The 27,878-nt window shown below is 45.6% G+C and overlaps 1 protein-coding gene across 1 annotated transcript; it reads right to left on the reverse strand.

The window, feature by feature from the left end:
- Nucleotides 1-27,878, reverse strand: LOC146340451 (uncharacterized). The gene is made up of 7 exons (XM_084807216.1): nt 27,401-27,878; nt 20,363-20,573; nt 20,120-20,263; nt 7,995-8,115; nt 5,216-5,328; nt 1,763-1,899; nt 1-503 (listed from the first exon to the last, which is right to left on the reverse strand). The coding sequence occupies exons 1-7, from the start codon at nt 27,511-27,513 to the stop codon at nt 488-490; spliced, it is 855 nt and encodes a 284-aa protein (XP_084663342.1). The 5' UTR covers nt 27,514-27,878; the 3' UTR covers nt 1-487.

The following is a 27,878-nucleotide window of genomic DNA, read 5'->3' on the forward strand; positions in this document are numbered from 1 at the left end:
GGTGTTCAAATATTTTCATTTATTGCTTGTTCTTTCATCAAATGAGAAATTGAGATAAACATAAAATAATATTCAGCATACACACATACACAAACTTATTCCTGAGATGAAACCTAGACATGTCAAAAGCCTCCAATTATTAAAGGGCTCCTTCTTCTCTTTTTGGGAAACATTATTATAGTACAAATTTAAGTTTATATTTATAAATATAAGAAAAATATATGACATAGCCTGCCCCAACCTGGTGCCCCCCAGATGAGTTGGACTGCAAGTACCATCATTCTCAGCTGGCTGGGAATGTTGGGAGGTGTAGTCCAACACATCTGGAGGGCACCATGTTGGGGCAGGCTGATAAAAGGAGTTGAGTCAATATCATTCAAATGAGTACACTGCAGATAGACTTGAGGAGCAGCCTTGTAAACAATTCAGTTCAGTCATGATCTTACATAACACTAACCATTCCTCTTTCAGCTTCCAGAAGCTTCTGTTAAATACTCTTGTTTCTGTAGATGACACATATTGGAAAGAGAGAATGAGTCAAATGTTACCTCAAGAGAACTGATCATGTAAGTGTACATTATAAAAACAAGCCCTTCCTTGATAACAGGGAATTAACGTAGTTCAAGGAGAGATGTGGATGTTTTACTCCAGTTTCTGTTAATGCATCTCAGTGCAAAATCCTAAATTGTAATAGGTCCACAGTGTCGTGACCAGCTGCAGCAGAGCACGAAGCTCTTGCATCTTCTGCAGTTTGTAGAGGAGGGCATTTGCATTCAACATGGCACAGTAACTTAGGAATTTAAAAACACACATGCCCGCATGGCCTGAGGCAGAGGCCTAATCTAGAAAGCTACCTCAGGCAGTCAGTGCTCAGCCTTTAAAGTCCTGTTCAGATATGCACAGAAGAGGGGGGAATGCAACATCAGCCCCTGTGATTGGCAGGCAGTATGGAATCCCTGGATTGGACTAAGAGTGTCATCTGCATAATGCTGCATAAATCAAAACACTACTTCACACCATGCATAATCAGTGTATGGAATTTGCTTGCCACTAGTTACGGCTTTGGCCAACAGCTTAAGGGCGCAATCCTTTGGGTTGCACCCTCACAAGATGGAAGCCTCCAAGTTCGGAAGTTTCTGTGTATCCAAATGCCCTGCTGCGCTGAAGCTGTCTTTGCCTCCCAGTCCTCCACAATCATCGCGTTTTTCGCTAGATTGGCTTTTTTGCCTGTCTAGTGAGGGTGCTTCAGAGGGAGAGGGAAGGAGGCTGGAAGAAGCTCAGGATAGCTTATAACCTGGCCACTCCAATCTGCTCCCCTCCCTGCCCACCAGGACACCCCCTTTCCCCCTCTCTGAAGTTGATTTTCCAATCGCGGAGGCCAGCCAGTGCAGCTCTTTCTGCTCCAGCTGAGAAGGGGGCTGGATCTCTGACTCACCCTTCTGAGGTTGGAGCACTGTCTCTGACCTCGGAGGGGGGAACCCTCACTATCCTATGGCCCCTCAGACAATGTCTAGGGGCCACAAGATTGCTCCCTAAGATGGGTTTAAATGGGGATTGGGCACATTTATTTAGAAGTCTATCAACGGCTATTAGTCTTGAATGGAACCTCCATGTTCAGAGGCAGTATTCCTGTGAGCATCAGCATCTGGTGGCCACTGTGGGAAAACTGGATGCTGAAGGAGGTGGAATTTTGGCCTGGTCCAGCAGAGTATCACATTCTTATGTTTACATTCTGGACACTGATGTAGACACTGTGGCCTACCCCTGAAAATGCTTGTAAGAAATCCGTCCCTCTGCCACACGCACCCTTTCACCCTGAACTTCTCTTTCATATTCCAGCAGATGCTCCATGTCCTCCTCCATCACTTTATTCAGCTCTGTCAAGATAACATCTAAAGCCTGAAACACACAAGAGAGCCATCCCAACATTTTAGATGAAAAAGGGAAAGGGAGGGCAAAAACGAATCATGCTTCCTTTAAGTCAAGGCCCCTGCACAAGTGCGGCTCCATCACAAAGGCTTTGAGCACTATTTAAAAGCAACAACAACCAACAACACAAAATGGAGGAGGAGGGGGAATCTGATTTGCCATGAGCCACGCTGTTGTTTTCATAACAAAAGAAGTGTTAGCCGCTTGAGTAATTCGAGACAAAGCCATATCCCATCAGATTAGACTCAAACGAATGTGCCAGAGCCCAAAGAAATGCAAGCCGTGTGCCCTGTCAATCTTTCACATTTTGAGATTATTTTTAAGGCGCCTTGCCTTGCCGTGTACAAAGTAAATTTAAAACTTGCTTACTTTGCTGCCATCTACTGACAGATTTGGTTTACAAATCCCTGTTTGCATTAATTTCACATCCCCGTGTTTTTCTCTCACGATCATATATAACCCTTGAGTGCCAACATGATCTGTAGAGCCTGCACAGGTAAACTGCAAGGACCTCTTGAAAAAAAACAACCCAGCACATCCTTCCTTCAGGCCAGGTGGGCAAAATAGCAGGACAACTTGAATTCCATTTGGAGTGGTTGCAAAGAAACAGTGGGATTTTGAAGGTAATTTCAAGGACATATTAGGACAATCCCCCTCCTTCAGGCAATGCAATTTCACTATCCAGGAAACAAGAATGGGAATTTTGGGCTTTCTAAAGGCTTATGAATAAATCCTATTTCGCCCTTTGGTAGAGATATCCAGAATAACTAGCATTTACCTCCAGGTAACTGCACACTTACTTCTGATATTGTAAGCAACAATCCACTGACGATAATGTTGAATACAGCAAGGGGACAGAGAGCAACAATTTGGGGGAGAAATACTGCAAACACATCGGCTAAGTCTCAGTCAAAAACCAAGATTATGGCAACCAGCTTGATTGATAACTGGCAAATAGAGGGAGAAAACGTGGAGGCAGTGACAGACTTTGTATTTCTAGGTGCAAAGATTACTGCAGACGCTGACTGCAGCCAGGAAATCAGAAGATGTTTACTTCTTGGGAGGAGAGCAATGACAAATCTGGATAAAATAGTTAAGAGCAGAGATATCACACTGACAACAAAGGTCCGCATAGTTTAAGCAACGTTATTCCCCGCAGTAACCTATGGCTGCGAGAGCTGGACCATAAGGAAGGCTGAGCGAAGGAAGATAGATGCTTTTGAACTGTGGTGTTGGAGGAAAATTCTGAGAGTGCCTTGGACTGCAAGAAGATCAAACCAGTCCATACTCCAGGAAATAAAGCCAGATTGCTCACTTAAGGGAATGATATGAAAGGCAAAACTGAAGTACTTTGGCCACATAATGAGAAGACAGGACACCCTGAAGAACATGCTGATGCTAGGGAAAGTGGAAGGCAAAAGGAAGAGGGGCCGACCAAGGGCAAGATGGATGGATGATATTCTGGAGGTGATGGACTCGACCTTGGGGGAGCTCGGGGTGGCGATGGCCGACAGGAAGCTCTGGTGCGGGCTGGTCCATGAAGTCACGAAGAGTCGGAAGCGACTGAATGAATAAACAACAACAACAACTCTCAGTCAAAACAAAGTAGCACTAGCGATTTGACGGGTTCTTAGTTGGGTAAAATTAAAAAGCGAAAGCCTGGATTTCTGCACTGTAAGACTGTTAAGATTTGCAATCAGATCGTTAGAGTGTTGCAAACAGGCTAGAAGATACTTAAAAGATGGTTAGAACTATGGAAGGAGAACAGTTGCCTCCACATCCACTAAAAACTGGACCTGGAGAAATGGGCTTAAAGTAAAGAGAAGACCCATTCAGTTAGACTTCCTGACTAAAAGCATAACTCCACTATGGAGCAAGTTGCCCATAGAAACGGAGAAAGCTTCACCTGCACATGAATCATCATCATAATTTAATGTGTATGCCGTTTTCCCACAAAATGTGCCCAAAGCAGCTAACAACACAACAGCAATACAAAAACAAGAAACATACCAGTTTTTCAATTACAGTAGTACATCATTGCAATAATAAGCAACCCAAACAATTCATTTCACTAATAATAACATAAAGTTTGCAATTAATTACAAAATAGGCAATTTCAACCATTTCAATACAATATCAGTTATTAATTGTCAGTAATGTGTAAGCCAGGGCCAAATACACGACAGTGAATCAGAATGAGGTGGTAGCATCCAGTGGGAGCAGAGCAGACAATACCATTTTAGACTACAGGTGGGCTGTGCCAGAGACTTGCATGCTCCTCTGGGTAAGAGCTCCCTCCAAATGAAAACTAGCAAATCAGAAAGAAAGGTTCTAGCTCAGCCTGCTCCCTGCTGGGCTAGTTTTCAACCTCCAGGGAGTATTCAACAATGTGATTCCCACCATCTACCCTGCAGTTGGAAGTAGCACAGTCCATTCTAGCACGGTAGACTCCACCCTCTCATTACCACCTCATTATGCTGCATTGAGGAGCTATAGTTCATTGGTTGACCTTATTATGCCGTATTGGGGCTTTCCATGCAAAAGCTCCCAGGTTCAACCTGCGGCATCTCCAGTCAAAAGGATAGGGTGGCAGATGATGCGGAAGACTTCCACATTTATTTGGAAGTAACAGTGCAATCCTATACATGCTTATTCAGAAGTAGGCCCCATTGAGTTCAATGGGACTTACTCCTAGGTAAATGTGTATAGGGTTGCAACCTAAATTCCACTTACTTAAATGGAACTTACTTCCAATAGCAAAGGATTGGTCATGAGCGCAAGAAACCTGCTGATTCTTATTAGTGAGATACAGCAGCATTCCATACCAACCAACCTTATGTGGAGGGTAAATATCTGGATCCGTCCTCCACTCCCTGCTGTAGATGCATGATACTGTGTGTGTAGAGCTGCCGCTTTATGAATGCAAGGCTCCTGCTACCACCTGCCTAAGGCGAGTGCCAGATTGAAATGTTTGATTTATCTTTAGCACTGTGAAGGTTAAAAAGAATTCTGAATCATTAAGAGGGATCTGCTTTAGTGTGAGAAGGAACAATAATCTCTGATTAGCAAAAGGAGGGAAAAGAACCCAGCAACCCACGTTCACTGCAAGGTGCTCTCAAGCGATCTCTCCCCACTGCATCTGACTTTAATTAGCCCCATTCCTGCCCTGGTGGAATGAGGGGGGTGGGGAGAGGGGGGGGGGTGCAGCTTTTCTGGATGCTGCAGTACAAGGAAGGTACAAGGCAGCGAAAACAACCAAGCTTTTAAAAAATGTGAACCTACTCACCACCTCAGTAAAAGCTTTCAGATGGAAATCTCTCAGGGGAATGTTTTCAGAGGTAACTCGCTGCTGCTGCTGAATGCTAAGGAACTGCCTAAGGAGAATATCAAACATCAAACCTGGAAGGGAAAGATAGGCATGGAGGATTAAGGGCCATCATGGTGTTTTCCCTGGTGTGTTTGATTGACTGATTTTAAATAGCTGGCATGTGGGCGGGGGGGAGGTCAGGAACACGGTGTGGGTCAAGGGAGACTTTAGACCTTTGCCCCCACCATGGTCCCAATTGGAGCCCCCCTGCCCAACCGCATATCTGTCATTTACAATGGGAGAAAAGCTCTCTTAGGTGCCAATAGGAATGCTGTTGTTGGTTATTTGCATTTCTATCCCACCTTTTCCTCCAAGGGTCCCAAAGAGGTATACACAGCCCTCTTCTTCTTCATTTTATCCTCACAACAACCATATGAGGTAGGTTAGGCTAAGAGTCAGTGACTGGCTCAAAGACACCCAGTGAGCTTCATGGCCAAGTGGGGACTTGAACACAGGTCTCCCCAGTCCAAGCCAAACACTCTAACCATGCCACCACACTGGGAGCTTTCCTCCTATTAAGAGCAGCAGGAGTGGGAGGTGATTCAGAGTGGGGCAATGGTGTGGCCAAAAAGGGGTAAACCTCTCATGCCATGGTCCTAATCTGGGTCAGCCCCCCTTCAGCACCAGAAATGAAAATCAAGCCTGCCAGGGCAAATGACAAGACAAACAGCACATCTAATATGGCCCTCAGGTAGGATGTTATCAAGAGGACCCCAAACCGTAAGACTGAGGCACCCTTCCTGCCCCTAGAAAAAATAGCCATTGCAGTCTTAGGGATATTATTTTTAAAAATTGGCATGCAGGGATTTTCTTAAGGGACAAGTGACACTCTGCTGAGAAAGTTTACTACTATTGCTGAAACTCAGTTGACTTCCCATGAAGTGCTTTAGAACAGACCTCCCAATTTGCTTCGAATTTCATTTGAAATTGTTGGACTTGATGGCCTTGCAGGCCCCTTCCAACCCTACTACTATTCTGTGATTCATGTTGGTCTAAATCCAGCAACAAGGTAGGAATGTGTGAGACATCCTTGACAGCTTTTGCTAGTCTTGCTGAAATGCTTTCAGCTTCCCACATTATAACTCAGGTGCCCTCTGTCCGAATTTCTAAATTCAGAGTCTGCGAATGGAGAGCCTACTCACAGCCCTGCTTGAATGTTGAGCACGTTTTGGCATCCTGAACACAGGCATCGGCTGCCATCCATAGGATCCTGCATTGGCCATGATACTGCATATATATGGCTTGTGGGAGCATGCAAAGGCTGAAGCCTGTGCATGGCAGCGGATCCACCCAACCATTTGGTAGGCTGGCCATGTGTCCTCTATTACAGAAGACAGTGCTCCACTTGAAGGGCTGCCAGAGGACCATCCTCTATTTGAAGGCATCCTCTGTTTCAAGGGTCCCCAACATGACACCCACAGGCAGCTCCAATAGTGCTCATGAAGGGGTCCCCAATGCAGCACCCAAGGGCACCTGCAAAATGTTTTTCCCCCCGTTTTTAAAATTTGTATGTGGACTTGCATATCTCCGTAGCAATGAATACATCTGAAATGCATACAGCTTTTTAGCAATTATACATAGGCTTCAACAAAAGCAGACCAAATATCCAAATAATATATATTTGAAGGTGGACTCTATATGTCACCCATTCAAATACTGAAAGTGTTGTAAGGTCCTCAATCCATTGCATTATAGGAGATGAGTGTTTATCCTTCCAATGTTGTAATATTAGTCTTTTAGCTGTCAAAACAGTATGGAGAATCCATTGATGCTGACCTTTCGTTAATTTCCATGAAGCAGATAAATAATTTAATAGGCCATGTATGTACATCAGTGAATATTCAAGACTGTTCCAGTACAAAATTTATCTGTATAATACCCTCCTCCCCCAAAGAAGCAAGTACTGGACATTGCCAAAACATATGTATAAAAGAAGCATTAGCTGTATTGCACCACCAGCTGATAGCCAAATTAGACAATCCCTTATTAAAGAGACATTGCCATGTCCAACAGAGACGAAACAGACGTTTTTGCTGAATAAGATGCAGCCTAAGACATGACAGGTAGATGCCAAAGCAGCAATCCACTGATTAGGCATTTTGTGGTGGTGCCCACAGCAGTTTCACAGATTCTCAAATGTGCCCACAGGACCAAAATGTTTGGGGACCCCTGCTCTATTTGAAGGGCTCTCCAGTCCAAGTCTGTTTAAAGATCAAGAACCATAATAAGAAGGGGCCTTGAAGTTGTGCATCAATAGTTAATGCCTGGACAGCAGACTGACCAGACAAGCACACATGTCATCTGACCACCATCTTCTGCACTAGGTGAGAGATACTGTAGTTCTATTTAAATTATAATAATTATTTTGAAATATGCATCTAGAGATATAAATTAATGTATGCACATTTGATGCATGTCTTCTTTTTTTGGCAATTCATAAGTGGCCACCAGGCAATGTGGCTATGAAGCTGCTTCAGGTCTGTAGTGTAGTTACGGCCATTACGTCTCCTATTCAGGCCCAGCATGCATCACTCACGCCTGAGTAATTTTCTTCAGGAATGTAATCAAAGCTCACATCTCCACCAGCCCTTGTGTGCTTGCACAAGGCTTCTCAAATCCCCAGAATTAAATGAGTCCAAGTTATTATGGCTTTTTGGAAAGTTACAGACATACCCCCACCCCCGCACTCAATACTCACTATCTAAAGCCACGCTTGAGCACTCCTTCCGAGAAAACCTTGGAGCCTGCAAACTCATCTTCCCTATTGCACGCTCCAGAAGAAATATGTCAATAAGTTGTTCAGCAGCAAACGTGGCAACCTGGGGCAGGACCGGGTGGGGGAACAGAAACAGACACTCTTGTTATATTTTTTCTAAAGGAAAAACAAACCATTTGCCGCTCAAGGATAGACCGTTCCAGTGGCTGCACTTACTGGTATGCACACAAAATACATCTTCCGGCTGCTAGCCTTAGTGCAAAGAGGCTAATTCTGACGATTCTGCAACCTTTTTTTAAAAAAAACAACAACCCCGTAATGATGGAAATATGTCATTTTCTTGAGAACTGCTGAAAGAGAACATACCCGAAAACTCTGCATCCAGCACAGCATGCATCTGAGATAGACTAGTTCCCCCATGGGACTGACTGCAGTCTCCAGCTAAAATTGAGTTGGGATAATAGGCTCACCCCAGCAAAAACGGGGTGCCTCTAAATCCAACTGAAATCAGTGGCAATAACTATAAGCATTCTTAATCAGTATTAATGGGGCAATGAACTGTGAGATGACATACATTTAACTATAAAGTGAAACACACTTAACACCCAATCTGTTCAAGTAATAGCAAATGCTTGGCAAATTTAGCATGATTTGACTTGCCTCTCACTGGCAATCTAAACATGTATAAATCTGAGTTTATAAGTGAGAATAACTCATGTAAAACAAAGGTAATAACAACAACAACAACAACAACCACCCCAGGTGGAGGCAACAGTGAGAAGTGCCTGTTATCAAGTTTAGCTGATAACGCCAGCTACGCCCATTCCTGGAATATATGGACCTGGTAACAGTGGTGCATGCGCTAGTAACCTCTAGGTTTGATTTCTGTAATGCGCTGTACTTGGGGCTGCCCGTATATTTAGTTCGGAAACTTCAACTGGTACAAAATAGTGCAGCCAGGTTGGTCTGTGGGACATCCGTGAAAACCATATTACACCAGTATTAAAATCTTTACACTAGGTGCCAATTTGTTTCCGAGCAAAATATAAAGTGCTGGTTCTTACCTTTAAAGCCTTACATGGCCTAGGTCCAAGGGACCTTAGGGCGCGTCTTCTCCCCTGCGTCCCAGTCCACCACCAAAGGTCCTCGGAGGGCTCTCTGCTGCGGCTGCCTAATGTGAGACTGGCAGCCAAACACAAGAGGACCTTCTCCTTTGCCACCCCTCAGCTCTAGAAAGAGCTGCCGGTTGACATGCGCCTGCTGACATCCTTGAAGGTTTTTAAGTAGACATTAAGGACCCTATTATTCTGGCAGGCCTTCCCTTTTTAGAGCTCTTGTTCCTTTTGCTGACTCTTGTATACTGTTTTTAAGCTGTGTTGTTTTTAAGCTGTGTTGTTTTTATTGTTGGATTTCTTTTTTTGTTAATTTTTTTTAGTTCAAAGTTGTTCTTAGTGATATGTTGTTTGTATATACCGGCCATATGCTTTTATGTAAATAGCTTTTAAACTTTGTATATTGTATTTTGATCTTTTAACTTTTGTAAACTGCCCAGAGAGCTTCAGCTATGGGGTGGTATAGAAATGTAATAAACAAACAAACAAACAAACAAACAAACAATAAAATAAAATAAAGGGATAGGGTCAAATTGTTAACTGCATTCTAATTCAGTAGCCTCATCATCTATCCACCTTCCTAAGTGTTTTTCTCCTCAAGTATAGTGGCGACCTTAGGTCAGAGAGAGACTGTCCATGGAGGCTGAACTTCTGATAACCTTATTCAGATTTGTTCACTTGTATGAAATCTGCAGACCATTACAAAGCAATCGTTCTACAAACAAAAGAGACGACATATCCCTATATGCCAGGGGTGGGGAACTTCAGGGCCAGGGGGCATATTCAGCTTCCCTGGGGTCCCAATCCAGCCCTCCAGGGTTCCCCAGTTGACTGTGCCCCCTTTCCCCAACCACTGATGGGGTGGCGCTTTCCCATCTTTTGTGCATTTTCCCCACTTCATTCTAAATGGTTGAAATGCCTCTTCTAAGGCTGAGTTACTGGGCAGGAAGAGCCTTAAGCTAAAATATGTTGGAATTTCTGGCCCCACCCCTTTTGCCAGAGCACAGAGGAGAAGATCCTCCCCACACCCTACTCGCCCTGCATTGGATAGGCAGTCGCCTCCAAGTTTGGAGGCGGCCACCTCTCCACATAGGATTGCTCCCTCCGCGTATTATACAGGGGACAACATATACTGCATGCAAGATCTTTGGACCCATTTTAAACCACAAGGACAGGTATATTCAGAATGTGGCCAATTCCTATATCTTCCTTCAAGCCAAAGCCATCAGGCTTAACCAAGCTTTAGTAAAGGTCATCCTGTCCCTGAATTTCTGCAGTTCCTTTAAATGACAAGGTAGAACAGGAGGCATGCAAGGAAAATTCTTATATAATGGCACTATTTTAGAAACTGATCTGGTTTCTCTATCCATCTGAAGGGATATGTCAAACAGTCTATGCCTCAAAAACCTTTTAGCAAGCTTCATGCCCAGTCTCTTTACATAAGATTCAGAAAGGGCTAATTTCGCCAGTAGAGATGAGACAAACCCCCTTCTGAGAGTGGTTGTTCATTAACTCAAACACTGTCCTAAGAGGGCTCCAAGATTCAGCAAGATAATTTTCAGCCAGTTAGTATAACATCATTTTATATGCCAGTTGTTTGTATTGTTTCTGCAGCCAATTTGGCTCTACATAATTCAGAAGGAGCTGAAGTGGAAAGTGCTGACAGTGGTAGAAAAAAAAATCTGTTTTGAGCTGTCTCCGGGGAGCTTAAATTCATAGATGATCACACCTGGGCCCCCTAAAGAAGTTGCAGGATGAGTTTGTTATTATACAGCTCCAGTGCCAATGCTATCAGATGTCCACCCCAAATTCTATGAAAACATAAAATACCCAAAGCTCTTTTTACCACTTTCTCTTTTATAAATTATTTATGTTGTGTCCAGCCTCATTAAAACCCCAGATATTTTTACAAAAAACAAGAAAAGTTGTTCTTACTCAATCTCCATCCCACTTCCAAATGGGTTTTAGAGTCTTTAATGGAAAACCTCTGTGTGTGTGTGTGTGTGTGTGTGTGTGATAATTAAGCTGCAAGCCTTCAGTGTTACCATAAGGAGCAAAAAAATGAAGAAGGTGCTGTAAATAGATCTGCATTAGAGACATCAAGATTCCCTTATTCAGGTTTGTGCCATGCTGGTCCAAATCTGAAAACTGTCATGAGGTATGGCTTCTCAGCATTCTCTTTTTTAAAAAGCAAAGTTCCTCTAGGCCTAGCAATTGTGTGGAGCTTTGAGCTATTCAAACTGCTGAGCCCATTTTAGGGGTAGGGGTAAGCACTTTGAATAGCTCCTTTAGAATTCTGGCTGGTTCTGACTAATGGATTAATGGATTATTAATCCAGAATGGATTAACACCGCCCCACCGAAATTGGAACCACCAGCCTCCACTGTCTACGCATGTTTAGACAGAGAAAAGGCCTACAACTCTAGGTGCAATCCTATACATGTTTAGACAGAAAAAAAAGATCTACAATTCCTAGCCTTGCCACACTGGGGAATGCTGGGAATTGTAGGGCTTTTTTTCCGTCTAAACATGCAAAGGACTGCACCCTAAGCTTCAAGATCCACCAGCTCCCAGACACTTTCCAGTGTTTTCTAATCCTTCTCTGTCTCTGCCCACTTCCTTCTCTACCGGTTTTTACTCTCTGTGTTTTCTTTCATTACCTTTGCTATATCCTTATCAACATATTCCAAAAGAGCAAAATATTCAACTGAAGTGAATTGAACTAATGCTAATTTGCTAATGCTAACTGCTAATTTGTAAGGCAACAAGAGCATCTCTGCTGGACGTAGTCCAACATCCTGTTTGCCAAAGTGATCAATCAGATGCCTTCCAAAAGCTCACAGAGAGGACTTGTCTTGAAGGCAACTCCGTTCCTTGTTTTTTGAACCCCAGCAACTGGCATTCAGAGGTCGAGATGAGTGAGAATTTGGTTCAGTTCATTTTTTCGTAAGAACTTACCAAAATTCTTAAACTTCTTCATTAAAGGGATGGAAAGAGAGTGAGATTTTTTTAAAAAAAATGTTTTTGAATGTGGGGAAAATTGAAACTAACAGAGATCCATTCCCCTGAGTGCTTAGCTGTTAAAGGCCTGGGTTGGAATCCCTGTGTATTCAACCATGTTTCTGATGCTGAATGAAAGCTGTCACCTCTTTTTTTCAGACAGGCTCCTCATCTTAACAGCTATATGGCAGGCAGGTACAATATAGCCCTCTCCATGCTTGAGAATAGCTGTACCTATTGAATTTGGCCAGTGCAGATGGGTGAGAATTTCATTTTGATTTGTTTTAGATGAAAAAATTAACCAAAAAATCACATTTTTTTCATATACAGGACAGAAGAACTTGAGATTTAAAAAATGTGAATGTGGGGAAAAGTGAAACTGACATATTCGTCCATCCCTAAAAGGTAAACTCCTGCACATGATAGAGCTATTCCACGAATTTGTCTAAACTCCCTTAAGCACCATCTAAGGCTGGTGCTTGTGGCAACAAATTATGTATCATGTAGGGATGTACATATTTTGTTCAATCTGTTCCTTTTTTTGTGGATTGTCACAAACTTTTATAGTGCATCTTATGTTGTGTTTTATGGCTTCAATTGTTGTGAACCACCCAGAGAGCTTCGGCTATTGGACAGCATAGAAATGTAATTAATGAATTAATTAAAATGTTTGGATTTTGAGTAGGGCAATTGTGAAGAATGCCCAGCCTTCCCACCTCTGCCTGGCCGAAGGCAGACAGTTTGATTTGCTTCATGGTTGTTAAACAAGAAACAGACCTTAAAATGCCACTTTGATGCTGAGAAGGATTAAAAGGAAAAATGCTTTGCTCAGGCACTAGGAATAGGAACTGACAGGCTGCATAAATATTTGTGGCATATGATTTATAGATTACACCCTGTCGTGTAACTGGGAACACAGCATGCATCGTAATGGATTTGACTTCTAATAACCAAGAGCGCATTGTGATTTTGTGTAGCTCCTGACTGACACACATGCAGAGATGCTTGTTTGTAGAGATTACCTTGGCAGAAGAGGGAAACTTGATGTGCTCCTGGCTGCTATGCAAATCAACAGAGACAGTTCTCTGCATTGTGCCTGACTACAACAGCAACCTCTTCTTGTATTCGTTCTTTATTTCTCCAAGTAATTAGAACGTGAAGGACAGAGTCCAGGCTGAATGATGTGGCTTCCTAGTGAGATAGATCTCAAAGAGAAATGGCGCTGAAGAGACAGTGGACGGTGGTGGCTGGGAGAGTGCAGCGAGTGGAGGGGAACATGAAACCCCCACTGCTCTTGGGAAGTGATTAGAAGGAATGATATTCATTTTATGAATGACAATTAATAATACGAAGTTTGAAAACTGAAACTAGAAGGCAAAGGAGCCCAGTGGCAGGTGATGGGGAGCATTCATTTCCAGAAAAGCACCAGGAGATATTGATTAAATTTGCTCTTTGAATGGCAGACCTAAAAGGCATCCTGTGTCAGGATTGATTCTGAGCACAGGGAGATACAGTCAGGGCCAGAAATATTGGAACAAGGATAACTGTTTTGGCAGTTGGCCTCTGTACACCACCACATTGAAGTTGAAAGGAAACACACCCAGATGGGAGCGAAGTCAGGACTTTCAGCTGTAGTTCAAGGGGTTTGACAAAAGTGGGGCACTAACCATTCAGGAAGGACAGCCAGTGGCATACACCCCCCCCCCCATCGTTGGTGGCTCATAAGTAATGGAACGAATGGTTGACAAGCAGCTGCATGGCCAGGTGTGGCCTGTTTCCTCGGCACCCCATGACCAATCAAGCAGATAAAAGGCCTGGAGGTGGTTCTGAGTGGTGCATTTGCATTTGGTAGCTGTTCACTGGAACTCCCAACATGAGGTCCAAAGAGGTGTCCAAGCGACGCGAGTGAAGGAGGCCATCATTAGGCTGAGGAAACAACATAAACCCATCAGAGAGATAGCAAAAACACTGGGAGTGTCCAACACAACAGTTTGGAACATCCTGAAAAAGAAGGAATTAACTGGCAAGCTCAGCAACAGCAAAAGGCCTGGAAGACCACGGAAGACAACTAAAGTGGATGACCACAGAATTCTGCTCATGGTGAAGAGGAACCCTTTCACAACATCTAGCGAGATCAAGAACACTCTTGAGGAGGTAGGCATGTCATTGTCAACATCTACAGTTAAGAGACGGCTTTATGAAGGTAAATACAGAGGCTTCACAACAAGGTGGAAACCACTGGTAACGCTCAAGAACAGACAGGCCAGATTAGCCTTTGCCAGCAAACATATAAAAAAACCTGCCTAGTTCTGGAATAAGATTCTTTGGACTGATGAAACCAAGATTAACTTGTACCAGAATGATGGGAAGAGAAAAGTATGGAGAAGGAAAGGAACAGCTCATGATCCAACACATACCACATCATCTGTCAAACATGGTGGAGGCAGTGTTATGGCATGGGCATATAAGGCTGTCAATGGAACTGGGTCACTGGTGTTTATTGATGACCTGACTGCTGATAAAAGCAGCAGGATGAATTCTGAAGTGTATAGGACTATACTTTCTGCTCAGATTCAGCCGAATACTGCCAAACTGATAGGACGCCGCTTCATCTTGCAGATGGATATGACCCAAAACATACAACAAAAGCTACCCAAGAGTTTCTCAAGGCAAAGAAGTGGGATGTTCTGCAATGGCCAAGTCAGTCACCTGATCTCCACCCAATAGAGCATGCTTCTCACTTACTGAAGACAAGACTGAAGGCAGAAAGACCCACAAACAAGCAGCAGCTGAAGGCAGCTGCAGTAAAGGCCTGACAAAGCATCCTGAGGGAGGAAACTCAGCATTTGGTCATGTCCATGGGTTCCAGACTTCAGGCAGTCATTGACTGCAAAGGATTTTCATCCAGGTATTAAAGGTGATCCTTAGGTTTGACATGATGTTGGTTTGTTCCATTATTTATGAGTCCCCAACAATGGGTGTGTGTGTATGCCACTGGCTGTACTTCCTGAATGGTTAGTGCCCCACTTTTGTCCAACCCCTTGAATTACAGCTGGAAGTCCTGACTTCACTCCCATCTGGGTGTGTTTCCTTTCAACTTCAATGTGGTGGTGTACAGAGGCCAACTGCCAAAACGGTTATCCTTGTTCCAGTATTTCTGGCCGTGACTGTAGTTAGCAGCTCAGATTCAGAAGAGGAGCATCCAGAACTCGAGGAGGCATTTTCACAGGCCAGTTCAGATATGGGTGGGCGTGCTTCTCAGGTTACCAACTTCCAGATGGCTGGGCATGAAGCTTTCTCCTTGCCCCGCTCTGTGAGAAGCAGCAGGGAGGAGGAGCTTGAGGTCTGTGAGCCTAAGAGACGCGAGGTGGCGGCGCAGAGCTAAGAGGGCAATGTCAGGGGCAGACCTCAGATGGTCGACCCGTTAGCGATGTGTGAGAGGCTACATAGGGAAGCATCACGCGAGGGGCGGAACTCCCTCTCTAAGTTAGCCTAGTCAGCCAGCTGCCCTTTCAAACTGTGGGCAACTTTCAGTGATCCCATTTGAATCCCCTGGACACATCCCTTTGTAGCCAGAGAGTCTTCGAGGATTTGCATCTGTAATGAACCTGTGAATATTGAATTAAAGGCATGAGACTGAAGTCTCTCTATTTGTGTGTGTGAGTGCTTAAGGATAGAGGGGGCCAAGGGATTTGTGATATCCTGGGCCTTCGTCGCTGAGACATAAAGCCCTGCTCTCCCCAAACTTAGTAAAATTTTGATTGTTTGACTTCAGTATATTTGTATCTCATGCTTCCTCAAAGGAGCTCAGGGGGGCTGTGTACATGGATCTCCTCCCCATCCCATTATATCCTCACAAGAACCTTCTGAGGTAGGTCAGGCTGAGAGATAGTAACTGGTTCAAAGTCACCCAGTGTGTTTCATACCTGAGTGGGGATTTCAACCTAGGTCTCCCAGGCCCTCGTCTGATCCTCGAGCCTAGGGGTGGGGAACCACTTGTAAGTGGGGGCCAAATTGCGCCTCTCCGAGTCCTCTGCAGGCCCCCGCCTCGTTCATTTTGCCTTTCTCCATTCCTGGAGGAGTCCTGGGCTTCGTTTGGCATGTCTCATCCTCATGGGAGCACATACGCTGTGCAAATGGACTTGGCTGGCGCTGGGAAGAGCAGCCACCCACATCCCTGCAGTTATTTCCGATTGGGGATAACAGCAGGGATTCTCCAGAAGGTGGAGAATCTACTGCGGGAGAGGGGCATTCCTCTAGATGGCAGCGCTTAAAGGCCAAGCCCCACCTCTGAGGCCAAATCCAAGGAGGCTCCATGGGCCAGATGAGAACCTCTGTGAGCCTGGGGTTCCCTCCCCATGCGCTAACCACTACACGAGCCTTCCCCAACCTGCCAACCCCCAGATGTGTTGGACTCAGTTGGGGAAGGGAGCACTCTACCACACTGGCTCAGTGGCACCTGGGCCCCACAACTCATTTGTTCATATTATGCATGATGAACACTGGTGTCCTGTCAGCAAGCTTCATACAAGGACAGATTTAAAGGAAGAGAAGGGGCCTGTGGAGCAACCAGTATAGTTTTGGCTGCCTTTTCATTTCTTCCCAGTTATGCATCTCTAGAGACATTCCTGTTGTGAATCTCCACCCCACCGCTTTGATCTAAACTTAGTATGAATTTGTATTTCTGTAAATTAAAGAGGAATGAACCAAGAGGCAATTGTGTGCTGTGCCTCCATATTTTATTTATTTAAAATATTTCCAGGCTGCCTTTAAGGGGCGGATGGAGGGGCCACGTCTCAGTGGTAGAGCCCCTGCTTTGGATGCAGAAGGTCCAGGATTCAATCCTTGGAATGTCCAGGTAGGGCTAGAAATGGTACAGTGTACGGTAGTTTGAACACTCTCTGGCGTTGCCCTTCTTTGAAACTGGAATGTAAACTGACCTTTTCCAGTCTTGTGGCCACTGTTGAGTGTTCCAAATTTGTTGGTATATTGAGTGCAGCACTTTAACAGCATCATCTTTTAGGATTTTAAATAGCTCAGCTGGAATACTGTCATCTCCGCTAGCTTTGTTGTTACTAATGCTTCCTAAGGCCCACTTGACTTCACTCTCGAAGATGTCCGGCTCAAGTTCAGTGACCGCACTATCACAGCTATCAGGGACATTCAGATCTTTCCTGTATAGTTCTTCTGTGTATTCTTTCCACCTCTTCTTAATCTCATCTGCTTCTGTTAGGTCCCTGCCTTCTTTGTCCTTTATTATGCCCGTCTTTGCACAAAACGTTCGCTTGAGATCTCCGATTTTCTTGAAGAGATCTCTAGTCTTTCCCATTCTGTTGTTTTCCTCGATTTCTTTGCATTGTTCATTGAAGAAGGCCTTCTTGTCTCTCCTTGCTATTCTCTGGAAATCTGCATTCCGTTGGGTATATCTTCCCCTTTCTCCCTTGCTTTTCGCTTCCCTTCTTTCCTCAGCTACTTGTAAAGCCTCATCAGACAGCCACTTTGCTTTCTTGCCTTTCTTTTTCTTGGGGATGGATTGAGTTGCTGCCTCCTGAACAATGTTACGGACCTCCGTCCACAGTTCCTCAGGCACTCTGTCTATCAGGTCTAATCCCTGAAATCTATTCGTCACCTCCACTGTATATTCATCAGGGATATGATTTAGGTCATACCTGAATGGTTTAGTGGTTTTCCCTACATTCTTCAATTTAAGCCAACATTTTACAAAAAGCTCATGATCTGAACCACAGTCAGCTCCAGGTCTTGTTTTGACTGACTGTATAGAGCTTCTCCATCTTTGGCTGCAAAGGACATAATCAATCTGATTTCGATATTGACCATCTGGTGATGTCCATGTGTAGACTCGCCTCCTGTGCTGTTGGAAAAGAGTGTTTGCTGTGATCAGCGTGTTCTCTTGGCAAAACTCTATTAGCCTTTGTCCTGCTTCATTTTGTACACCAAGGCCATGCTTGCCTGTTATCCCGGTGATTTCTTGACTTCCTACTTTAGCATTCCAATCCGCTATGATGAAGAGGACATCTTTTTTGGGTGTTAGTTCTAGAAGGAGTTGTAGGTCTTTCTAGAACCGATCAACCTCAGCTTCTTCGGCATCAGTGGTTGGGGCATAGACTTGAATTACTGTGATGTTGAATGGTTTGCCTTGGATTCATCCTGAGATCATTCTATCATTTTTAAGATTGTACCCCAGTACTGCTTTTCCCACCCTTTTGTTGACTATGAGTGCTACTCCATTTCTTCTAAGGGATTCTTGCCCACAGTAGCAGATATGATGGTCACCTGAATTAAATTCGCCCATGCTTGTCCATTTTAGTTCGCTGATTCCCAAGATGTCGATGTTCAATCTTGCCATCTCATGTTTGACCACCTCCAGCTTACCTTGATTCATTGATCTTACATTCCAAGTTCCCAAACAATATTGTTCCTTACAGCATCGGATTTTCTTTTCACCACCAGACACATCCACAGCTGAGTGTCCTTTCGGCTTTGGCCCAGCCGCTTCACTCTTTCTGGCGCTACTTGGAAATACCCTCTGCACTTCCCCAGTAGTATATTGGACACCTTCCGACCTGAGGGGCTCATCTTCCGGCGTCATCTCTTTTAGCCTTGTGATACGTTCCATGGGGTTTTCTTGGCAAGAATACTGGAGTGGGTTGCCATTTCCTTCTCCAGTGGACCACATTTTGTCAGAACTCTCTGCCATGACCTGTCTGTCTTGGATGGCCCTGCACGGCATAGCTTATGGCTTCACTGAGTTATGCAAGCCCCTTCGCCACAACAAGGCAGTGATCCATGAAGGGGGGGACCTAAGTTAGTCATGACTAATTTAGGTCCCATTCATTTCAATGGGTCTGCTCTAAGCAGGACTAATATTGGCTACAACCCATAACCAAGTGGTCTATAGATTGATTAAAAGTGCAATCCTATGCATGTTCAGACAGAAAAAGTCCTACAACTCCCAACATTCCCCAGTCAGTCATGCTGGCTGGGGAATGCTAGGAGTTCTAAGACTCTTTTCTGTCTAAATGTGCACAGGATTGTGCTCTAAATAAATAAAATAAGTAATTGTGATGCCATCCTCACACACACACACACACACACACACACACACACACCAGTCAAGATGCATATTACCCAAGGCCAGCCAAGTTACTTTGGCATCTGAAACAGAAAATCTCACAAGCTGTCAGGGTGGACACTGAGCCCATAGAATCCCAGAGTAGTTCTGATTCTGAGGAAGAGCAGTCGCTCCTGGGAGAGGAGCGCGCTCCTCTTTCCCAGGGCCAACAGCTGACGGAGATTCCTCCCACCAGCATTCCTAGCTTAGATAGCAGTGCTGGGAGTGACAGAGCACGGGAAGCAGACTTGATGGACGCGCATCGCTGACGCAGAGAGCGGAGCCAAATGGAGGGCGCGGAAAGGAGGCGTAGTGCCCGGTTGGCGCGCAAACAACGGTTGCGCCCAGAGGATCCAAGGGAAAAGGGGAGGGACTCTCCCTAGCCCTGAAGTTCAGGGGTCTGCCAGTGATTCCCTTTCAAACGGGGACCAACTGTTCCAACTTAGGGCATAGGTACTCTGCTGCTCAGATCTAGTTGCTAATAGTAGAGTTGTTAAATTGTAAAAGAGGAATAAAGCTTTGAAAAGAATCCCTTTGTCTGTGTCTGGACTTGGCTACTGGATTACACTGAGAGAGGCCTCCAAGGAGCCCTTGACACAAGCACATCTCCCCTGGCAGTATAATAAATTAAATAACTTACCATTTGCTGGCCCTTCATATCCAGAATCTCCTGCCTGACACAGCCAACTTGCTCTGCCTAATGGTAGGGCCAACCCAGGCTAAATGGAACAACCATGTTCAGATGCTGTCTCCACCTCCTTTTTGTGGCCTTCCAAGAAGTTTCCAAGATGGTTGTCTACTATAGGAAACAGAGTGGTGGACAAGAAGGACATTTGATCTGATTCCACAGGCTCTGGGTTTACCTCTTTCTCCTGCAGCTTAAATACGTCGGCATGGCATTCACCAAGGACAGACTGAATTAAGGCTTTGATTTCCTTCTCAACAACACACGAGATGATCCCATCCAGCACTTCCTTCTGGTCCAGTTCTTGTTGTGCCTCTTGGATCTGACCCAACAGAAAAAGGACACACAGCATCAGAGGAATGTAGTAGATATATTTTTCCCGTACATTTCCACAGGGAGAGATGTCCATTATATCACTCACCAGTTCTGGCAAAGCTGTATGGATTACTTCAGTCACTATTTCATCCATGCTGTTGAAAACAGCAGCCCTGTTGAGGTACTCATTGGCAAAATCCTTTGCAACACTTCTCACTATATCAGCAGACAAATCCCTTGTTGCTTTCACCAAGAATGGATCTGATAATGAAGGAGGGAGGTTCTCCATGTCTGATGGGTGCTCTTGTCTGGGAAACCTGGGAGAAGAGAGTAATAAAGTTCAACCTTTGCCCCGACTAGGGGTGAACGAAAGTCACTTACCTTTTCTCGCAGCTTTTTCGCGGTGGGGGGGAGCGCTTCGCTGCTCCCCCCGCGAAGTTCAGGCCGGGGGGGGGAGGCTTCCCGCCTCGCCCAGCCGAAATTCAGGCCGGGGGGGGAGGCTTCCCGCCTCGCCCGGCCGAAATTCAGGCCGGGGAGGAGGCTTCCCGCCTCGCCCGGCCGCGAACACGAAAGTAAAAAAAAAAAAAAAAAAGTCCCCTGATAGGCTACGTGACGATTCACGTAGCCTATCACGGCTAGATCTGGAAAGTCAGCCGTGATAGGCTACGTGAATCGTCACGTAGCCTATCACGGGTGACTTTAAAAAAAAAAAGCGCGTACGCGAATGGCGGCCCCCATAGGGAGCCGCCATTCGCGTTCCTTATTTAGTTGCTGTAGTCTACGTCAATGTTTACGTAGACTACGGCGAAAATAAGGGCAACGCAAATAGCGTTGCCCTTATTTTCGCCGTAGTCTACGTAAAGATTGACGTAGACTACAGCGACCAAATAAGGAACGGGAATGGCGGCTCCCTATGGGGGCCGCCATTCGCGTACGCGCTTTTTTTTTTTAAAGTCACCCGTGATAGGCTACGTGACGATTCACGTAGCCTATCACGGCTGACTTTGCAAATCTAGCCGTGATAGGCTACGTGAATCGTCACGTAGCCTATCAGGGGACAGGTTTTTTTTTTTTCTTTGATTGCAATGGCGGGGGTGGCAGCCGGTCGAAAGACTGGCTGCCGCTCCCGCCCCGCTCGAACACCGGACGAACCGCCAGCCAGACCCGCCGCCGGGAGGGACATTCAGGGAAGGTAAGTCCCGTACCGGGGGGGGGCGGGGGCGGGGGGGGCGGAGGATTTCTCCCCGAAACTTGTTCGGGGGGCCGAACACGTTGGCGCTCGGCCCCCCGAAGTTTCGGGGAGAAATTCTCCGCCATCCCTAGCCCCGACCAAGAGGGCTCTGAAAGACAGTGAACTGCCTGTGCTTTTCTGTGCAAAGCCCTTGTGCAAGTACTAGTACAATAATGTTCTGGCCAGCAAACATGAGTTGGAACCAAAGTTAGCCATGCTTAGAATAGACCCACTGAAATCAGTAGGACTTCAATGAGAGTGCTCTAAGCATGACTGAGTCTGGATCCAACCAAGGCTGTTATACAATCCTAATGTTACAATTAATTGCATAATTGACCCATTGTATTATATTTATAAATAAACATTCATTAATTTTTTCCATTAAATGTGCAGCATTTGTAATCTTTGTAAAGTATGCAGATGTTGCTGACTTTCCTAGATGCTTCTGTAAAAATAAGTGGCAGGGCTTTAAAGGCAAAGATTCTAGCTTCCCTGACAGACTAGAGACCCAGCAGCTCCAACGTAAGCATGTAGGGAGTGAACAATTCCTTTTCTGTGATATGTGTAATAAATTTATTTTGCAGAAGGGGAAAGATCATTTAAAATCTTAAAAGGTCCTCATTACAATGCAAATGCAGGATCAATTAGAGTCTGGCGCAGGAAAGCGGTTCAATAATTCTCAGTGCAAATGAGAGCTCTTTTCATTACTCACTTGGCCTTTTTTCATTTCCACCTTTTGAAGTTTCCTGCAAGTGAATTTCAACAGCTGAAGTCTCTGACTTTGGGCGTGTTTCCATGCTGTTGGCTTCACTTTGTTTGCAACTTTGTTGGGATGGTTCCCTAATTGCATCTTCTCCTTTCCCTGTTTCCACAGCCCTTAATGACTCGGCTTCTTATCACTGTAGCCTGGGGCTCTGTGCTGTTTCCACTGAGCTCTAAATAAATTATTTTCTTGATGGCTGGGTGGCATCTGAGTGGGGTCTGGCTTGGATCTGATTACCTCATCAGTGTTCCCACCTCCTTAGCTGTGTTTCCAGGACAACAAAAGGAGAAGCTAATGGAGGAGTACCAGATTTTTAAAAAGGAATCAGCTTTGCTGTGAAGAGGGGCTTCTCCCCCTTTCTCCTTTCCCCTGAAAGTCCAGATGCACCTGCATTTCAGGAGCAAGCCTCATTGAGCACAATGGGAGTTACTTCCGAGTAGACACACATCCTATGCTTGTGCTGGGAAAGGGGGGGAGAGCACAAACAGGAAAACCAGCCCCCATTTTAACCCAGAGGACCTCATTGACCACAATGGGAGTTACTTCTGATGAGACAGTAATAGGTTTGTTGTGGGAAAGAGCAGTAAACACAAAGGCAGAAACCAGCCCCCATTGTAACCCACAGGATATCTGTAAGGAAGCTGTGAAGTGTTTTCTTCCTAAGGCAATTCATTGGAGCCTCTTAATCCCTTTGGTCGCTTAATCGCACTTAAGGAATTGGGCTTTAAAGTGTGCCATTTCAACTGAGGGGGAATCTCTGTAAGTTCTGATGTGGGCATTCAAAGGCAAGCCTCATCGACCACAATGAGAGTTACTTCTGAGGAGACACTAATGAGTTTCTTGTGGGAAAGAGAGGGAAACCAGACTGTCAGGAGGCGCCCTAGCGGCCTCTTTCAGTAGACTCCAATAGCCAACTCAAGACACAGACAAAATGATTCTTTTCAAGGCTTTAATCCCTTAATGACTCTTTCAGATGCTAATCACCAGCGACTAAGCAAGATACAGCAGAGTGGCCTATGCGCCGAGTAAGCAGTTGATCCCCGTTTGAAGGAGAGTCACTTGAAGACCCTGAACTTATGGGCTAGGGAGAGATCCTCCCTCTTTCCCTTGGGTCCACGGGAGACGGCTGTTGCTTGCACGCCAAACGGGCGCTACACCTCCTTTCCGCGCCCTCCATCGCTCGTCACTCTTTGCGTCTGCATCGAGCATCTAGCAAGCCCTATTCCCGCACTTTCTCACTGCTAGGATCACTATCTATCTCAGGAATGCCGGCAGGAGGAATCTCTGCCAGCTGCTGTGCCTGTGAGGGATGAGCTGGCTCCTCCCCCACGGATTGCTGATCCTCTTCAGAATCAGAACTGCTCTGGGGTTCTATCGGCTCAGTTTCCATCCTGACATTGCCCCTATTTTAATGCACAGGAACTTTACATCGCACTTAGTCGCATTTAAGGAATTTAGGGCTTTGATATGTGCGATGTCAATTGAGGGGCTTCTCTGTTATTTCTGTGGTCAATGAGAGGGCAAGCCTCATTCAGCACAATGGGATAAAACAACCCTTGATTGGGGTCATGGGCTGTGTTCTGGTGCTTATTTTCAATGAAGTTTTAAAAGTTGGTCCCTCAGTATCCTGCTCCAAAACAGTGATGAAACTTCTGGAAAACAGGGAGGGAAAGGGTTGGGTCACTGAGGTCAGAGCGACACACCCACAAAGGCTGTGCCACATGTCTCATGGGCAGGACTATGATACTGAACCCAGTGTGGTTGTGGAAACAGGTCAGTAATGGAACCAAAGTAAGCTGGAAAAGTCGGACTATAACCAGTCTCAGAAGAAGCGTTTTTTCCTGCATTAAAATGTGGGGCTGGGGGTGAATGGCCATGACATCATGGCAACACAGAGACCTCGCCGTGCAGCCAGGTTGGAGTAAATTGCTGGTGGAAACACAGCCCCTGTGTAACAGAGTGGAAGAATTGGGAATGGTTTCCTGCCTATAGGGAAAGCTCCAAAATGAAAAGCCTTAAAGTGCAGCCTTTCCTGATAGTGTGGGATAATCTTAAACAGGCATTACAGTAGCTAATCTCTAAAGATAATGGTTCCAGGGCTCAGGACTGCCTGGAAGGGTGCTTGTGGTTTTAGTAGTAAGAAAAATGTGCTCTGTGTTCAGAACCTTGGGGAGCAATGAGATATCAATGGTAGAGTATATGCTTTGGTGCAGAAAACCTATGCATGTTTAGACAGAAAAACGTCCTACGGTTTAGACAGAGAAACGTCCAGGCAGCCATGGGGAATGCCGGGAGCTGTAGGACCTTTTCTGTCTAAACATGCATAGGATTGTGCCCTTAAACACAGAAGGTCCTTGGTTTAATGAATCCCTGGTATCTCCAGATGATGATGATGATGATTAATGAGAAGGAGGAGGAACAGGAGCAAGTTCTCGCTAAAATCCCCAGACAGCTGAGTCAGTCAGAGCAGGGAATTCCTGGGCTACCTGGACAAATAAATCTGTCCTGGTTTAAGGCACTGTCTTATGTAGGTTGTCCTCTTTATCATTACCTTCTGTGATTCAAGGCTCCTATCATTCCAAATTGCCCTCTTGATTATTACCTCCTATGATTCAAGGCTCAGCAATGTTATTAAAAATAGGCTGCAGACCTTGGCTCAGAGTACTCGTGCTGGCAAAAACTATGATGACAAATCTATAGAGTTGGGTCCAGATTAAGTAGCGGAATTTAGATCCCATTTGAAATCAGTGGGATACATTAGTCACGACTTAACTTGAGTTCCATTAATGTAAATGAAAACTCCATCCAACTAACAATGGGGCCACGATCTGCCTTCTGTGAGAAGAAGGGCTCCACTTGTGTAAGGTCCCTCTGCCCAATGTTGGGGGATCCCCTTGATCCTCCATATCACAGCTCACCTCATTCAGAAAAGTATCCTGACTCTCTGTAGCATTTTCACAGGGTGGGAGGGGCTACCGTGGGAAGGCGTAGGGGCAGGGAAGGCCACTTCTGCCAGTGCAGTTGATCCAACCTAAATCTGGATCCAACCTTTTGTCTAGAAGCTAGACCTTTGGAAGAGCATAACAGACCCTAGATCCAACCCATATTACTGTGATGCCAATTATTCCAAAGCTGATTCTGATAGTTTCACATAAATTATTCTTTCTTGTACTAATAGATAATAAGGTATAGAAAATGGATGGTGTCTCACATCAATGTGTTTTGTTCTGACTGTTTCTCAATCTTAAAACGCTTCTTTTGTTCCTTGCTTTTACGGTCGAGAGACTAGGGCACCATATTTATCAAAGAAAGATAACTGTATGAATCAGGACTTGTAAAATTGTATTGAAAATGTTCTCAAACTAAGATCCATCAAAGTAAGAACATAAGAAGACAAGAAAGGCTTTGCTAGCTCACACCAAGGCCCAACTAGTCTGGTACCCGGAGGAAGCAACCCTGTCGGGATAGGTGGCCACCTCCGAACTCAGAGGTGACTGCCTATCCAATGCAGGGCAGGTGGCGCGCAGAGGGGATCCTCTCCTCCATGCTCCGGCTGCCTGGCATTCACAGCTAGACAGCTGATTTCTGCTGTCTAGCTGTGGGACTTCAGAGCAGGGGCGGGGGGGGGGAGGCCGGACGACACCTAGGAAGTGTCGTACCGGCACTTCCGCACTCCCCGCCCCCAGGAACACCCCCTTTTGCCCCACTCCGTGCTGCTCCTTCGAGTGCGGAGCCCAGAGACAACCTGTGCCGCCTACGAGGCGGCGGGGGAGAGGAGGCAGTTTTCCAGGAACCAACCTTGGAGCGCAGGCTGAGGTTGGTTCCCGGACACCGAACAATCCTATGGCCCTCTAGCTGGTGTCTAGCGGTCATAGGATTGCACACAAACCCTCTGGGAAATTCACAAATGGGACACGAAGACAACGCCCTTGGCTCATCTTTCTCAGTAGCTGGTATTCGAGAGTGTTCTGCCCCTGTACCTGGAGTTTCTATTTAGCCATCATGGCTAATAGCAACTGATATCCCGATCCCAAGGCTGGCCCTACCATGACCTATGATGAGCCACAAGGCTCAGGTGGTGCTGCCCGGCTGCCAATTAGCCATGGACTGCCATCAGCGCTGCTGCTGGGGTAAACATGGCTTAAAATTAAGTAGGGAAACAGCCAGCAGCACTCTTCCAGAGCCCTCCAGAGCACCCACGGGGTGGCTCCAGAGGGAGCCAATGCCACTCAGCGGTCCAGCTAGGCCCAGACCTTAGGGCCAAAGACCAAGCTCCGTAGCCCAGGGGGGGCCCAAACGACTACCCAGAAAGCAGCAGGTGATGAGGACATTAGGATAGCAGAAGCAAACTCCATTTTATTCCTGCAGTCATGGTGGTGCTATTTGTTTAAGTGAATAAAATGCACAACTGCACTTGCCCAGAGTATTTTTCTCAGTTTATCTCCCCCCCCCCCCCAAATACCATTCTAACGTATAAGGAATGTTCAAGCATTCTAAAGCACGGAACGGTAGATGGAGGGGAAGAGAAATATTAATGGTGTGATTCACAACTGAAGTAATACACACGACTGCCTCAAGCCCTCCACCCAGACCACTAAGTCCAGGGCCTAAAATTACCTAGCTGTGCTACCGATGCCACTGTTACTTTGCCGCAATGGTGGCAAATACTGCTTCGCCTTTAAACACTGTTGTGGCAAAGGGGCAGCGCAAGGGCGCTGCAGGACCCCTTCCTCAGAGTGCAGCACTAAGGGGCAAGGTGGACCCAGAAATCCTGAGATCGCCTGTGCTGCAGCTGCTAACACAGTGGCATAAACGAGTTAAAATGGCAAGCGGTGGGAGGGAGGAGAAGAAGGTGGCGGGTCTGCCGCAGGTGGCACAATGTCTTGCACTGTCCTATACTTCTCCTATTCTCATCCTTTTTTCAAAGCCATCTCAGGCAATGGTCACTGTCGCTACATTTTCCAGTCCCCTCAAAATAGGAAATCTAAGGAAACCATGGGCACAGACCACTGCAAATCATCATGAAAATAAACAAAACTAACTGTAGCCTGGAAGCATTTCCCAATGGATTCATCACCTTTGAGGGGATAGTAGGATACAGAAAGGAGAGTCGGGAAAACAAGAGAGATGATCAGTTGGCTATGTCATACCTTGAGAGAAGTTGTGAAGGTTTCAGTGAACACTGCAGGCACACGTTCTCCCACTTAGTATTCCAAGGATTGACGGATCGGCACATCTGAAAGCAAACCGGGGGTCTTCTCATGAACTGGGAGACGAGGTCATAGGGTCCTAGAAGGGATGTGGAGAACAAAATGCAGTTCGGCTTCTGCCAAAAAGAAAGATTACAGCAGTTCTCTGGATAACTATGTACTGTGAAAGGTGTTTGCACTCCCTTGTGTTGCTAGGCTGAGTGTTTTGTTACAGGGTAACTCAGCTGTTACCCAGAAATGAATTTGCAGTGCTTCAGAAATATGCAGAAGAGAGAGTAAAATCAAGCCCTGGAGGGAAATCCACAAGGCGTTTTGCCTGAGCGAGCACCCCTCCCAACAGTGAATGGGAAATGCATAAATGCATTGTAGGGAATGGTATATTCTGCGTGAAGGAACACAGAAAACCTGAGATCTGTCT

Source organism: Heloderma suspectum, chromosome 6, assembly GCF_057233095.1.
Source record: "Heloderma suspectum isolate Gila_16-S chromosome 6, 16-S_ref, whole genome shotgun sequence".
Lineage (NCBI taxonomy): Eukaryota > Metazoa > Chordata > Lepidosauria > Squamata > Helodermatidae > Heloderma > Heloderma suspectum.